This window comes from Harpia harpyja, chromosome 13, assembly GCF_026419915.1.
Source record: "Harpia harpyja isolate bHarHar1 chromosome 13, bHarHar1 primary haplotype, whole genome shotgun sequence".
In the NCBI taxonomy this organism is placed as follows: Eukaryota; Metazoa; Chordata; class Aves; order Accipitriformes; family Accipitridae; genus Harpia; species Harpia harpyja.
The window spans coordinates 22,918,557-22,934,733 of NC_068952.1; the positions used below are offsets into that span (position 1 = coordinate 22,918,557).

General features: G+C 37.4%; 1 protein-coding gene across 1 annotated transcript in view; it reads left to right on the forward strand.

The window, feature by feature from the left end:
- The window catches only part of KIF6 (kinesin family member 6), a 192,307-nt gene extending 176,419 nt beyond the window's left edge, over positions 1-15,888 (forward strand). Inside the window, 6 exon segments of the mRNA XM_052806418.1 lie at positions 3,130-3,214; positions 4,216-4,351; positions 5,978-6,066; positions 13,660-13,749; positions 15,727-15,848; positions 15,851-15,888. Of these exon segments, the coding sequence (XP_052662378.1) occupies positions 3,130-3,214; positions 4,216-4,351; positions 5,978-6,066; positions 13,660-13,749; positions 15,727-15,848; positions 15,851-15,888 (560 nt within the window).
- Positions 15,889-16,177: the final 289 nt, after the last annotated feature.

Consider the following 16,177-nt stretch of genomic DNA (forward strand, 5'->3'; position numbering starts at 1 on the left):
ATAAACATTTTCTGTTTCTGCATGGGCAGGCAGGTATGTACAATAAAAAGAAACTCTTTAGCAGAATAAAAACCTGTAGCAAAAAGGAGGTAATTCTTCTTAGGTATCTATCTTAAATTTGTGAGTAAATATGCTTTCTATGTTTTACTGTCTATTCACTCAGTTGTCCTTCTCACATTATTTTAAAATAACAGAGCCTGTGTACTGAAGAATGCTAACATTAGACATGAGATACAATGAGCCAGTAACCTCTGCCTTAGCTTCTTAGCTTCAGCTGTAGCTGAAATTTCCTGGTCTGGTGGGAGGAAAGGGGTGTGAGGCAGCAGCAGCAGGAGCCCGGGGGCAGAAGGAGGCCACTGCAGGGATTTGGGAAAGGTAAAGGGGAGAGGGGAGAAAAGAAGTATCAGGGAATGAGGTGAAGGCAGAAGCAGCACCACACAAAAGAGTTGAAATACTCTCCACCAGACCATAGATCTCTTTCGCTTGGAACATCAGGAAAAAGCTATGTGTTCATCTGTATATATTACAGTAGGCAGATTCAAAAAGGTCTAGTCTTTGGAGCAGAATGCTATTCAGTTCACAAGCACATTGTTACAATGAGCAGGCATGACAAAAAGCTGAAATGGAGACTGCAACAGCATAGCAAAAGACACCAGAGAACTTACAAAGCAGTGCCCAAGTAGGCATATCCTGGACTTGACTTACCACTGGACTTCAACCTGACACTGTGATCAGATCTCTTCCGCTTTTGTGACTGGAACACAGTGATGGATGTCTGAGTTTTAGCCATTTACTTGATAGAATACCCAATGCTATTTTTGCTGCTGGGGCCCCATCAGCTTGCAGTGTACTCATCTCTTTCTGTTGTATACATATACAAAACTTTGTGCTGCTCACCTTGCCCACAGCTGTGTTTCTTGCTTCCATCCCCAGCATATTGCTAGAGATAATGGGCATAGCCCTATTCAGGGTTGAGGATGCTGAGGCCTTTGTGTGATAGAGGTACGCATCTCATATAAAAGGCTTTATTATTATTTCTGAAGGTAACTTGCAACCAAATAATCCCTTCTACAGTGTGTAAACAGCAGCAGAAAAACATTTTTTTCTTGGTGTTTTTATATATAAGTAACAAAACTCTGCCTAAGTTTGGCTGCCCTTTCAGAGCTAGTGCAAAACTATTTTTCAAAGTACTAGATATCCAAATAAACCAGGGAAGGAAAGCTGCAATATTATGGCCTCACATCACTGTGATGACTAGCAGAATTTGGTGGTGTTTTCGTGTAGGGAAGTCCACACTTCAGAAACAGCATTAACATTTTAAGATGTTACTCTCTTCCACTCTGTCTTATTTCGCTTCATTATAAGGGGCTCGAGCTGCCACCTCCTAAACTCAGACAATGTAACAGATTGTGCAAATAGGTCAAATGCATGTCAGTGTGCTCAGGAGAGTCCCCTTTAACCACTGCTGAAGACTGCTCAAGTTAACTCTGGCTGGCTTTGCACAGAAACTGAATCATTTCAGTTTGTTCCACAAGACCACATTTCTCTCAAGCCTGGATGCCGTATATCCATGAAGGCCAGAACAAGTGTGAAGCCTCAGGAGCTCTGCACTGTGTCCCCACAAGTTCCTGGTATAGCTCTGCTCTTTCCCACATTATGCCTTCTCCTGAGGATGAAAACTGACAAATCAGAAAATCCTGATCCCCTGTAATCATCGAAAGGTTTACTGCTTTCCCTAAAGGTTCTGGAGTGATTATGATGGCCGTCTTATTATCCATTGTGTTTGGGTATAACTTGTTTTATAATGCCACTATTGTAGCATCTCCTCTGCCATGATGTTTGCACCTCCTGGCTTGTGCATTCACTTTAACATTCCAAGCAGTTTATTTTTCAATCTTTTGAGGGCACCCTCTCCACCACAAATGTCTTCATCCTACCCTTCTTTTGTAATCTGCACATCCAGCAAAGCCTTTCTATGTCTGAAATGAGAATTGTGCATGGGCTTTGTCTACCTTGGCTATCTGTATTAACATGCTTGACCTAAGTACTCTAAATGAAATAAAATGCTTTTCAGCTTTATCTGTATTAACCTACAGGGTGCTACAACAAAACATTAATGGTTTCAGCTGGCTCACTGACTAGCAGAGAGGGGTCATTACTGCCCTTTTATTCCAGACAGAATTCCTCTCCTTGAAGAGAGAGTGCACTCCTCAGGCCTCATGACAGGTTGATGTAGAATTTATTTTCTTGGCAGAAATAATAGTCGGGGTGGAAACTTGCATGTATTATACAGCAAATCTTTTGTTTCTTTCATTTTTTTTCTTCAGTTAGAGAGGTTAAACATGTTTTCTTGTGAACCTTAAACTATTCTCATTCATTCTAGAAATAGAAACTGTTGTAACTTTACATTTCTTTTCACTGCTGAACTTATAACCCATGATGGAAAGACTGGTTTGCCATCTCTCTGAATAAGCATATTGTGTATTGCATGCTAACTAGCTCTGTTGTACGATACAGAAATCCTAAGCTGCTTGCTTAGGTTAACTTAGGCTACTCTTAAGGTATTTCCTCAGTTCTCCTTTACGTTGAAAAATTTCTCAGATAGTTTCAAGACATTTTCCTTATTTATACTAATTGTCTGGATTTATTGCTTACCAAAGTTAATTTCTCCTTCAGGATTTGTCTTTTACTCTTCTTTCTATTACTTTATTTCCAGGCACCAGCACAGCTAGTGTTGTATCCTCTTTTTGCAACAACTTTGCTGTTCTGCTCTTGTCTTTGTAGCCAAAACTGTCAGGTCCAATGCATTTGTTAGGGTTTTATGCCAAAGATGAACTTTTAAAATGGACTGGCAAACTCACTTTTATTCATATCTAAAATGAATATTCCAGTCTTTAATGGAAAAAAAAAAATTAAAAGCAACTTAATTCAAATCACTACTTACCAGGTGTCTCTTAAGCTAAATAAGATCTAAATAAAGAATTTGAAGAACCATTTCCAGAAGAGAGAAATGGTGAATGACCCCCATTTCAGTACCAACCTCTTAAAAAATAGTTTTTATTCTAATCAAAAGTTACTTCTTTTTGACATCATATGGTCATTGCTTACATCTGATCATTTCTCCTATAGCTGTTTCCAGTCCTTCTGAAGAGCTAAATACACTTGATCCAGTAGAAGAGAAACTTCGAACGCAAATTGAAGAAGAAAAAAAAAGGTATTACTTCTACCTCAAACTTCTGCCATCCTTCAGAAGATAAATTGTAATGATAGTATATTCCAATTACAATTCTGCACACACAGCTACCCTCAGGGTTTTCTCTGACATTTTTAAAATGTCAGCTTTGTGGTTCACTAATAGTTTTTAAATTTGTGTGTATGCTGTTGGTTTGTCTGTAAGATGCCACAGTACATGAGTGGGGAATATTTATGCTTGGGCTATTGGCTAAAAATAAATAAAAATAGCATAATGTCCTCCCCGAGGGTTAGTGTTAGCAACTTGTTTGAATCCAGATGTATTGAGAACCTTTTCGGTTGATTCAGAAATGTACTGCCTTCCTTGACCTAAGGAAAACCTTTAGGCTATACAGGATTGACTAAGTGTAAATAATATGCAGAGTATGCGTTGGGTAAACAATCCTTGCTCTAATCTTGCTGTAGCCAGGAGGATAAAAGAAAATAGATGCAAGGATATCAGTTCTAAGTAATTTGCTGGCATGTATGTTATGTGCAATCTATGAGGAAGCTTCTGGCTATTTCATACTACTGGTAAATCTCCAACTATATGTTAGTCAAGAGGCCTTGTTGATGAAGCTTCAATCTGAACAGCGAATCTGTCTCAGATCCTATCTGAATCCAAGCTCTGGCAACTACTTCTTTATTAATGGTAACATGCTGAGAAATCAAAAGAAATAATTGATATATTCGATTGAACCTCTATTTTAATTGTTAATCAATATTGATCCCACTTGAATTTCACTAATTTCTCTAGTGAAATAAAAGCTTTGTGGGGTAAGTTTCTTGTGCCTACTGTCTAGTCAAGCTCTTATAAAACATGAGATGTCTCTTCCTACCGCCACTCTGTCTGTGTCCCCTGCATCTCTGATTATTACTTATTCTTTTGTAGTTTAAATCTGTAACTGTTCTAGGTAGGATAAAGCTTTGTTCAGATATGTATTGGAAGATCTGTAATAATATACTTTCTTCTTCTCATATTAGTTTTAAGGCAATGTTCAATCGCATGAAAGGGCTGAAGGTAGAAATTGAGCACCTGCAGCTTCTTATCAAAAAAGTCAAGATGAAGCTGCAAAAAGACTTCAAAGTCTGGTGGTCTGAAGAGACAATAAATCTACAGGTATGAAATCACTTTGTATTTCTTCCATTTTCATGTAAATGTAACATCTTCAATCATTTCTTAAAGTAGTTAATTGACTAGCTAGAACGGAGTATGAAGGATGGTATTTGGGGCCAGATTCACCTGTGCTTATGCCAATGTAAATCAGACAATGCTAATGTGAATTATGCTTGTATGAAGCTAACACAAATGAAGCAAAATCCTTGCTTTCTGCTTTATTTTTGTTTTGACCTTCCCCCAAACAACTTGATCGAAAGCCAAGAATGGTCTCAAAATGCCAAAAACTCTGAAGAAACATAAAACAAATAGACGAGATTGGAAAAAATAATCTTTTTTACTGCTAGCAAAATTATGATTTCATCAGGTTTATGATGTATGTATTAGAAGATGGCAGTCATAGCTGTAATACGGGCAAATCCCAGCAAACATAATTGGTTTTTAGCTTCCTTTGTTTGCAAAACTCCAGTAATCTTTCAGCTTTCCTAAGTTCCCAGAGGGTCAACAGCTCTCAGCACAGAGCATATGTCCCCTCACTCTCTAGCTGCAGCCCACCACTGCCATCATTGCCTGTTTAAGAACCCAGCAGAAACAGAGTGCTCTAATTTAATGACTTGTGTAAAAATGAACTAAAGATATGTCATTTTAAACAGTGTATTAGAAGTTCATAACACAGTCAGTCTGAAAGCTACACAGTTTCACAAACACAGGAGACAGTACAAGAGGGTCTGGAGGGGGATCAACTGAAACAACAACATAGCTTTCTTATGCTCCCCTTCTGACACTTTTTTTAATGTCTTCCAAGTAGTGACACGGCATCTCACAGCAAAGCACTGCCATGAAGTGCACATCAGCCTAATGAAAAAGAGTGCTGAGTGCAGTCCATCCAATATCATTTATTATTAACTGGAAGAGAAGATTTACTCCTCGGGGAGAAGTTGTTATAAACAAAGAAGTGTTTAGCCAGTATTTAGTTTAATTCTTATGAGTATAAATTTAAACTGTATTTTTAAGAAAACAGCCTAAAGTAAATATGAAACTTAGTACGAGGAACTTAGTTATCCATAAAGTGCCACCTAACTAGCTTAACTTCAAGTTATCATTGCAAAATACTTTTCAGGTTAAAATCCCTAACCATATTAGTGGCAAAGAGGATGATGTTTTAGTCACCCTCCTGCCTAAATATTTAGGCTTTTCAAAGCACTGCAAGTAATATTCTGGAATCCACTGGAGCACATTTTTCTCTATCCCTTAACAGGAGAGGTCCAGGATTCAGCCTCTCATGATTCATCAGTAGAAGATTAGAAAACTGGAAAAAATAATTGGGATTGATTTCTTGGATCTTGACCTATCTATACATCTGAGCTCCCTAGGAAACTCAAATCAGCAAACACATGCTGTTACATATTAAAAACCTGTAACCTGAGCTTAAAAATACTTGAACCAATCCTAAACACTTTTCTCTTTGTTCAGAAGTGTTTGTCCAAGTGAAGAAAATACTGTGTGATTCAGACTCTGTTTTCTGAATGAGTCATTGCCTACCTTATTATTGCTGAGACCTGTAGGCCAATATTAAGCACTCTAAAAGAATCCTATCCTACATAACTTTGTTTTTCAATCTAAACCCAGCAGGAAAAACCAGAGTTGGTTAGCTCACCAAATACCATGACTGTTTATCCCCAGTTTATCAAATCCTCACAACATCTATCAACTAACAGGTAAATTGGTCATTTTTCTCTTCCTTACTTACTTGTAAGAAAATGCAGTTTTAGTAGAAGTGCAGTTCACTGGAATGCTTTTGCAAATATCACACTCAAACACTGCATTTCCAGTTACAAGAGAAATGGCTGTGTAGAAAATGAATTTTTATCATTCAGTTATTTTGCAATCATATTGCAGGTAGCTTATTGTAACTCAGTTCTTTTGATTTGTTGGTATTGGGGCCCTGGAAACCTGTCACTAGGGACCCCATGACAGATAGATAGGAAAAGCAAGCCTGTTATCTGTCAGTTTTGCTGTATGAGGAGACTATATCTCCTTTGGAATGTGTTCAGGGGGCTGCAAACCAAAAAAAGATTAAAAAATGATTTAATATATAGCCTAGATAGATTTTCTGTTGAAAAATGTCCTGGTGCTACATTTATGCAGCATATTCTTCCACAATGATACTGCATTTGATATTATAAAACACTGGTGCATCCTCTACAGTAGAAAACTGTAATCATCTTGGTTGTTTCATCATCAATCACTTCTGATTTCAAAACCTCTAATTTAAATTTACAGTAATAGATCTTTCATAGCCTTCAAGCAAAGTGCAGAAAAACACATACCTGAATGTGCAGGTTTCCATATTCATTGACAATAAATGGAGGTGTTCTCTCTTCTTCCCTCTTCCTCTCTCCCTCCCCACCTCTCTCATGCTATCTTTTTCTCCCCCTCTCTCTCCCTTCTTCTCATTATACAATCTTTCTCTGATGAGTGGCTTTACCTACAATTTTATAATAATACTCTGCATAAGTGATGTTTTCTGCTTTGCAGCAACCATAATATATCCTACATACCATTAAATAATGAATACTGGATTTTCTTAGAACTGGAAAATATATTCTAATTTTTATTGTAAATTCTTGTATCTATAGTAAATGCTCCATAATCAATACAGAGAATGAAACACATAATCCTCTAAAGTGGTCTAAGGCGGCATTTTCAGAGTCTCAAACTGATGAAAACCGACTCTAGTCTTCACTACTTTGCTTCAATTCTTATTCTGTGTTCTCTCAAGTCTTAGGCACTATTACTTTTGCAAATGGCTGGCAGGTTTTAGGCCTAATTTGAGCTGTTCATTTCTGGTTTTAGTCTGAAGGTTACTTGTCCCACAGAAAAGCTGATGGAACAGAACATGAAAGCATTTTTGGTCTAGCTTAGCACAAAAATCAGCCAAATTAGCTCAAGCAATCCATGACTGTCACTCTCTTTAACTTTGTACTGAATTGAACTAAGGACCTCTTGCACAACCTCTCTGCCCCAATGTTCTTGGGAATGACAATTTCCAGTTGGTGTGCCGATACATTGCTCAGGAGAGTGGTATCTTTTGCAGTCAAAGCTAGAATTAAAAAGAACATACCATAATGTCTAGGCACTTTCCAGAGCAATGGGAGACTGGCCTCCAGGAGCAGTGATTTCTCCTTCCCCCACCCTAGCTCAGAAGCAAAATTGCATAACTGGTTTCTTTATAATTTTCTTTTAAACTTTTCTTTCAAATGCCTTTACTGTTTGTGTTTATTACTGGAGGACAGGTCTCAGAAAAGTGTGTTTAGCATTTTGAATAGAACGGGGGTAGGTGCCTGGTTGTTTTCAGCTGCCAAGCTTACTTTGGAGTCCTGTACTGCCGCACATGGTCTCTTGCAAAAAATCACATGTTCTTTATAATGAACAGTTTCTCTGGGTCTGAGTAATGGACATATTGACTGAGACTGACTGGATGATCCTTGCATACACATCACAGACCCAGAACATTCATCTTCTGGAACTTAAATCATAGAGGGAGTCAGGATGAATATAGTTTTGTTTTCCCATCTGTATCAATATCCTTGCAATGATCTTTTGAAGTTAACTACTCTTTCCTCCTTATAGTACCAGAAAGTTGATCTTATTTTATGCTAGGCTGTTTAAACATATTTTACACAGGTACATTTCCAGTGCAATGTATATGGAAGTAGAAACACTATTTCTACTTTTTGTGAGGCAGGAGCTACAGGCTTAACATCCCACTGTGCATGAAAACTTACTTTTCCCCCTATTTCAGACAGTAATATTTTAGAGTAAAAGTTTCCAATTTCACAGGCTTTAAGAGTATGAAACAGTAGAGTACTTATTTCCCAAGGATTTTCTTGACCCCAGTTGACACAGGAACTTTATTTACCAGTTCCCATGATTGTGTAGGATGAGCCCAGACGACAATTGCTCATCTCAGTTACACAGTCCTGAGACACAAATGGCTCTTTGCGTCTAACTCACCTAGGAATCAACAGTCTCCTTCTCTGAAATTATATTGCTATCTTCACCCAGCAGAATAACCAGTCACAAAAGCAGAAACTGACATAAATTATATTTGATATGATGTGGTGTAAATAAAACCTATTTCCAAGATGGAATTCAGTTCACAGGTGTATTCAATAGATATAAGATCTAAAACTCTGTGGGCTGCATGTTAAAATCTAAGACTGCTGTTGACAGAGTAAGTATGCAGTAAAACCATTCAGACAGACTCCTGGGTGTGAATGGATATAAATACAATCTTCAGGATTAGAAGTAATAAATTATCTATCTCGGCCTATAAAGGATACAGATATACTCCATAATCTATCTTGAGATATATATATGTGTTTGCACAAAATCTTTTGATCACCTGCTGGTGCACAATTCATGTGGATTGTTATTGTTTGACACACCTTAGTCATGTTACCAGAGAAAATTAAGCCTTGGGAAGGAAATGTGATAGCCTCAAATTGTATTTTATATTAAATCAATTTATAACTAAAATAACAGAGAAGGGAAGCTGGTAATCCTTTTGAGGCTTGAGAAGGATACACACATATGAAAGGCACTTGATTCATGGCCAAATGTATCTCTCAATTGAAACAAAATGGCTGAATTGTTAAGTGTTGAAATGGGTCTGTGTTAATAAGAGTTGAACAGTGAGCATTTCTGCCTTAGTCAGTAAGGTTTGAAAGCCATTGGCTTGCTTGATCCTACTCCCACTAGAGTAAGAAGCAAAACATTGATTTCAGTGACAGCAGAGCTAAAGTGGGGAAAAGGGTGACATAAGGGTTATCAGTGGGTTTGGCATGAGAAAAAAAAATTTCTGCATAAGAAAGGTAATTTCTTGAACAGGTTAATCACATTACCAAATCTGATATACTTAAAATAGCTGAAACCAGTAGTTTCTGTATTGTAGAGGCTTACAGACTCAAGCTCATTCACCTGTTAAGTAGATTCAGAAGGTTTCCAGACTACATTTATCTTTGCATATGTCTTTCATATGAAGGTTGCAGAAATATTAAATCTCATCTGATCTGAACATATTACTTAAAATGAAGAACAACTGTGCAAAGTGGAGAAAGAATGACCCATCTCAATATTTCAGACAGAAAAGGGTCTAATCAGAGATCCCAGAGTCACAGTAGAAAGAGAAGGGAAGAAGAACTTAAAATAATCATCAAGAAGCTATTTTATTCAAAAGGAATACCTAATAAAATCCCTCAAACTTGAAAGAGAATACCCTACTTGTCCATATTGTTTCTGAAATAAACCTGTGGTGCTAACTTCAACTTGTACAGTATGTACGTTTATGTCTCTTAATGGGTTTCCATCAAGTCTGCAAAAAGCCTTAAAATGCATGTTGGGCTCAGCATTCCATGTCTGCTCCACTTCAGAATTCAAGCACAGCATTTTGTTCATCCTTATATAGTCTTCTCCCACACTGGCTTCATTTAAGAAATTTATCAGATCCTTATCTGTTCAAGTTACTTCTGTCACTGAATGTTTAATTTCACTAGGGTTGAACTGTTCTTGTACTCCCCTTGAATCAGGCAAATGTTGGATAGTTATTCAAACAGTCTAAAAAATTTTGGATTTTTTTCCTTCTCTGAGAAGGAATGCATTCCTTTTTAATTCAGTCAGATCTTTCTTAACATCACTCATTCCCTTTTACTGAATCTCATTCGTCCTATTCCAGCAAGCCCCACAGTATGTTCAATCTCAGACCCCCTGGCTCTCCAGCTTCTTCGTCTTCAAAATCTTCCTGTCACTTTAGATTCCCTTGGAGATATTTTCAGATAACTCTTCATGTTCTCCGATGACTTGAAGCATCAGATTTTTTAAAATTTATTGTCCTGGATTGCAAAATTTGCTCCCTATATTAATGCTATGTGAAACAAGGGAAATGTTTACATATTTTGCAGCATTTTGTGTCATAATCATTTTTCATTCCTGCCAATTTTCCATAGTGTTACATGATGATAAAATATAATCTGGGAATAACATCGTTGATTAATGACATTTCAAAGGTTTTCACATTCTGTTGGTAACAATTTAACTTGAACAATTTATCTATGAATTTGCAAGTTAGGCCAAATTTGATTTTGTAACCAAATACTAAAATGTTCAGATTTTAAGCAGCTTGAATCTTGCCTGCCTTTACACAGAACATCTGTTCTCCTCACGTCCAAGGCTCAGATGACTGGAGAACTGCAGCTGAGATTTTTTTAATATTGCAGAGGTTGCACACCTTCAAATTTTATGCTTTCTGTTTTAATCTACCTGATTTTCCACTTTTTTTCAGCTGGCAAATCAAGCATTCATACCATGACACCTATCATCTCCCCAGCTCCTCTACCCTGTGGGCTTGATGGAGCTGGTCAGTCCATGGGACAGTTGTCTCTGGCCCTTGGGTTCCTGCAGCGAGACACTGCTGCAACACTGTGTACATCTCTCTAGCTGCTGACCCATGCCTGACTAAGACATGTATCCCCAACAGAAGACATGCGCCCCCCCCCAAAAGCAAGTTACCCACTGGGTGAAACTCCAGGTAGTGTGTTAAAAAAAGAACTGAGACATATGAAGTTGACAGACTATCTTTAATCTCCAGAAAAAGCAGGAGTTTTACTGAACCTGTCAGGAAACAGTGCTTTGAGACTTCTTAAATTCAACTCAAGGAAAAATCAGTTAGATCCAGAATGAAAATGGGAATTATACATTGTCAAAAGAACCTGAACAATGTTAGAGCTTAGGAGCCAGACAAAGAGACAGGACTTCTACCCCTTGTATGTCCATCCAAATCCAAAACTGTAATCCAGGAGTGCCTATTTAGACATTACAGAAATGTTGGTTGGAAGGCACCTCTAGAGATCTCTAGATCAACCTCTTTCTTGAAGAAGGACTATCATCACACTGAATCAGGTCAGCTGTGGTTTTGTCTGGCTTTGTTGAGCATCCTGAGATGTCCAGTCCTTCAGGCTTAACACACAGAGAGGGATCTTTATGCCCACCCCATGCTGTCAGAATGACTTTTCATTAAATTTAGAGCAGTACTAGCAAAATTTCTTATCTTTTCTCATCACTGCAACAGCATCTGACACTCAGGTGAAGGAATAGAGTCCTGCTTTCTGAGAACAGGCCAGGAGCAAGTTGCATCTGAGCGTACAAACTACTGCACAGCAAAACTACACTCTTTCATCCCCTTATGATTCAATGTATCTTGCAATGCCATAGAAACATCATCCGAGCTTCAGTATGAAGGTTGCAAATCATGCCCATACAGGCCATCCCTCTAGCCTAGAGATTAGGGAAATCTCTGTGATACGTAAAATATGGATTTGAGTTCTGCCAAGCTGAGGGACTCATTTGTTAGATTAGTACACTAATTGTTAACCTCTTATATGGAAGCAGCACTTTGAGTCATTACAAAAAAAAGTTATAAGCTTCCTTATAAATTTCTTTAACTTGCAGGAGAAGAGTTTGTATCCCACAGACAAAAATGTCTGGCTTCAACCCCACAGGCAGAGGGTAGGAGTTTAAGGTCCACCTCTGAGCACGCTGTTAATTTCCTGATTCTGGGCATCACTTCACTCAGTCTAAGGGGTGTTTTTAACATCACCTTCCTCAGGTGCCCAGTTCTCCCAGACCACTCTAAGGCAAGTTTTGGCATAGTGTCCTGGGTCCAGGAATCCACTTGAAAGTGAGATCCCTAGAGGTCAAACCCTGCCACACCTGTAGTGTCTAGGTTTTTTAATGGATCTGGATCTAAGTCCCCTCTAAAATGGGGATTTAACAATTCTGAAGAATAATTTTCATTTAAATTCAATGGAAAAAATTAGTTCAGACATATAAGCTACTGCAGCTTAAAAATAAATTACTTCAGCTGACTCACAGTATTTATAAAATTATACATTCTGTTCATAGCAAATAAAAAGCAAAGAAGCTTATTTCAGTGAAAAGAAAGCAATGAAGAAGGATCACATTAAGTCACATTACCTTACATTTGTTGCAGGCTAAGAACAGAGTCATGGATGGTTGCTATGGTTCAGTTGATGTGTAGTGATTTATTAAGCCATGGTTATATGGCTTGGATGCCTAGGTATCTAAGGGCACAGACACAGGGTCCTTTTAGAAAATTGAATTTAAGACCCTAAATAACTTAGTTTTTAAAAGCTGCCAAATCAATGGAAAAAATGTTCAGGAAATCCTAAAGCAGAACTATGATGTGAAGTTCCCAGATATTGTTAAACCACATAGAAGGTAATAACATCACACATCCTTTCTAGCTCTTGTAATATGTAGGCACAATAAAGTACAGAATATTATTAACATTAAATATGATATTGCTTTAGTTGAATTAGGCTGAATCTTGAGGTTATTTTCATCCATTCAGGCAGGTGTGAATGGTATGGGGCTTGAGGAGTTAATGAGAAACATTCAGTAAACCTGGAGCTGTTCATTTGAAAATGACTTACATTCTTGGGCACAATATCTTCTGCAAAACTGAACCTGGCACAATGTAATACAGTAAAATTTTAGTAATAAATTTCTTTCCTTTTTCAAGTTCTCTGCCAGAAATATCAATTCATCAGCCAACAATGAACAAACTACTGCAGAGTTAGAAAAGCAAGACCTTGCCAATCCTGCCATCTACAGGAAAAATCCTAAAACTGAGTAAATCAGTGTTTCCACTCTCAGTTTGGCACCAGATCCGGCAGCAAATGCAACCCCTGGGGACAGTCCCTAGGCATTCCGTGGCAGAAACATGCCTTCCTAGGGGAGAGGTTCCTTGATAATGATATTTGCAGGGACAGGAATGCACAACAGCTGTTTGCAATATATTTGGCTATCATCAACAAGCCACAGCCCAAAGTCCTCACTGAGTTTTTATCCAGTCTTCCACTGATTTTGGTAATAATTTTGCCTGACTAAAGAAAGAATGGAAAATGAGCTAAGGCTTCACTTAGCTAATAGTCAGTTTGGGAACTAAATATACCATTACAGACTGTACATCAGATACATCAAAGTGCTTTACAAGCCCTGCTTAGAAGGCAAATACTAAAAGTATAATCTTTATGAGCTTATTTGTCATTCTTTTGTAGACACATTCTCTACATAAACCTAATCATCACATGGATTCAACTGAAACCCCTCTTCCAGTAAACAAGTGCTTTATATAGATTAAAAAAGTCTTCGAAAACAGTTACTTAGCATGTATTAATATTACCTCCACAAGGGCTATATTCTTTCCTTCATTTCTGCTCCCATTCCAGTTTTTCAGACACCACAAGAGTCAGCCCTAATGAAGATCCAGCTGGGAAAAACAATTCAATCACTTCTAGCAACCCTACTTTAAAAACAAGGTAAGAAGCATACATGGGCTATTCAGAGGAAAGAGCAAACCAGTAAGTAATATAATGCCTAGATAACCCTCTATCAATCTCTTTAACAAAAGTCTCCTTGAAAAACAAAAATAAAACTGAAATTACAGATTTTCCTCCAACTTCCAAAACAACACCAAGGTTGTACCATAGCTTTACACCAAGAAGCTGCATTATCAGCATTATAGAGGTTGTGTCTTGTTTGGCCTGAGGCTTTTTTCCCCATGAGCTTATGAATACTCATGACTGTGTCTTCTCAGCGAGAGAAAGGGACTCTGAAAGAGTAAATAAAAACATTTGAAAAGAAGGGAGATCAGAGTATGTAAGTATTGCAGAATGCAGGAACTACACAGAGATTTTTTCATTCTTGTGATTTTGTGCTTAAAATATTTTGAATCTCCCTCCTACAAATTATTCTAGTAAAATAAAATGACACCAGCGGCCCAGGTGTGTCAGGTTTGGCAAATGTTACATGTCATGTTTTCTCAAAAGACGTACTGCTTTGTGAAAATTAGCTTAGCAGGTTAACAGAAACTACTTTTTTTTTTTTTTTTACAGCTTCTCTATTTTTTCTAATGTGCTCATTTCCCTGTTCTTTTCTCCCACCAAAACATCGTGCCAAGTCAGTATACTTCCAGAAGTTACATTCTTATTGCACTCAACAGTTCTGGTTGTTAAGGCCCTTAGGAAAATATGGTTAAGTTACTATTTTTCCTACTGCATTAATAAGAACAAATCACAAGGGGTTTTTTCTTTCATTTTCCAAAACAATCCATTTCTAGAACAGCAAAAAATAGTGGAAAATTTCATCCCCCAAAACCTGATGTTTTAAATTGCATTTGTGTTTAAGAAAAACAGAAGAAAAAAGAGAAGCTAAAATGGAATTTAGACAGTACCTTCTCAAATATATTGTGTAATTTCTATTTTTTATATTGTTCCTAATCAAATGAAAATCAATAAGAGAATAGTCCTTTACTGGTGTTCTGAGATCACCTTGTAAATAAAAAGAGATATTTTATTAAGTTCATAGTAATTTATATTTTTTTTCCATTTTGGTTCACTAATTCAGCAACTAAGGACTTAATTAGTAGCACAAACACAAGGATATCAGACTTCTGTTTATGTCAGGCATAATTACATTCTACTACAATAGTCAGTAAGGAACAGTGGAAATAACTATAATTACAAAGGTAGGATATGTAAAAAAAAAAGTTTCTCCCTTCGGTTCCACTTGTCCTTCCATATTGTAATTTTTATCACAATATTTCTCATTTCACCATTAGTGCTTAATCTTTAAACAAGGCTAAAGACACAGGGCCCAATTCTTAGCTTTCTTAGCTGATTAGAATAGCTTCACTGTACTACATCATCTTATACCACCAGAGGGTCTATCAAAAACAGAGGTAAGTCAATGATTTAACTGCATAGATACAAGATCTCAGCTGGGACTGGAGACTCAGCAGCACAAAGGAGTTGCATCTGTCAGCAAATGTCATGAATGTCATGTGATTGTATACTTATATGTATGTACGAAAACTTAATTCCCTTACAGTAGGCAAAAATGCTATTGATCTGTTCAAATAAATAGCAGCATTTTTTCCTGAAGCAAACACACACAAGGCATAGTCACATCCATCATTTCTTTGGTAAATTCACTATATTAGGCTTTTCCGTTTAGTAGCAAGTCTTTGACTCAGCAGTAAACTATTTTTAATCCTTTGTGAGAGGTTTTATAGCTGATAAGCATGTAGCCCTACCAAACTAAAAAGATATTGGCTAATCTTAAGAACCTACATAAGAGCATTAAGAAGTCCTGAGCTTGATTCTTCTCTGAACTGTGCCATCTCTAACAATGTATCTGGAGAACAAAGTCCTCCATGCTGAAAAGAGAGGAGATAATGGAATAGAAAAATAACCTTCTTACTCAGTTGAGTCTACAAGTATACTTTCTTATTTCAGGACCCCACCAAGTTCAAGTACATCTATTCCTCTGACTGGAGACAGCCAGGCTGATGCTGACATCCTAGCTTTCATTAAAGCAAGACAGAACATCCTGCAAAAGAAAGGTAAATCCTGCCAAAAATAGGAAGCCAAACCAAAATCTCCAGTACAGCATTTTAAAGCCAAAATAGTTTTAGTCCACATTTATACTGATGCAAGTGAGACCTGATTCTGGCTAAAGTTATATTACATTATGTTCTCAGCCATTCTAAACACTTGAGGTTCTTCACATGTACTTATTTTAGTAGCTCAATGCTGTAGTGTAAAACTATGAAGGCTGTCTGTTTTTCTCAGCCACCATCAGTGAACTTCCTGGGGCATGCATGTCTGTGCAGCCTGCACAGTGTATTTCTTTACACTTAAATAAATGCATTTAAATGTGGTTTCTTGATGATTGAAATACTTCCAA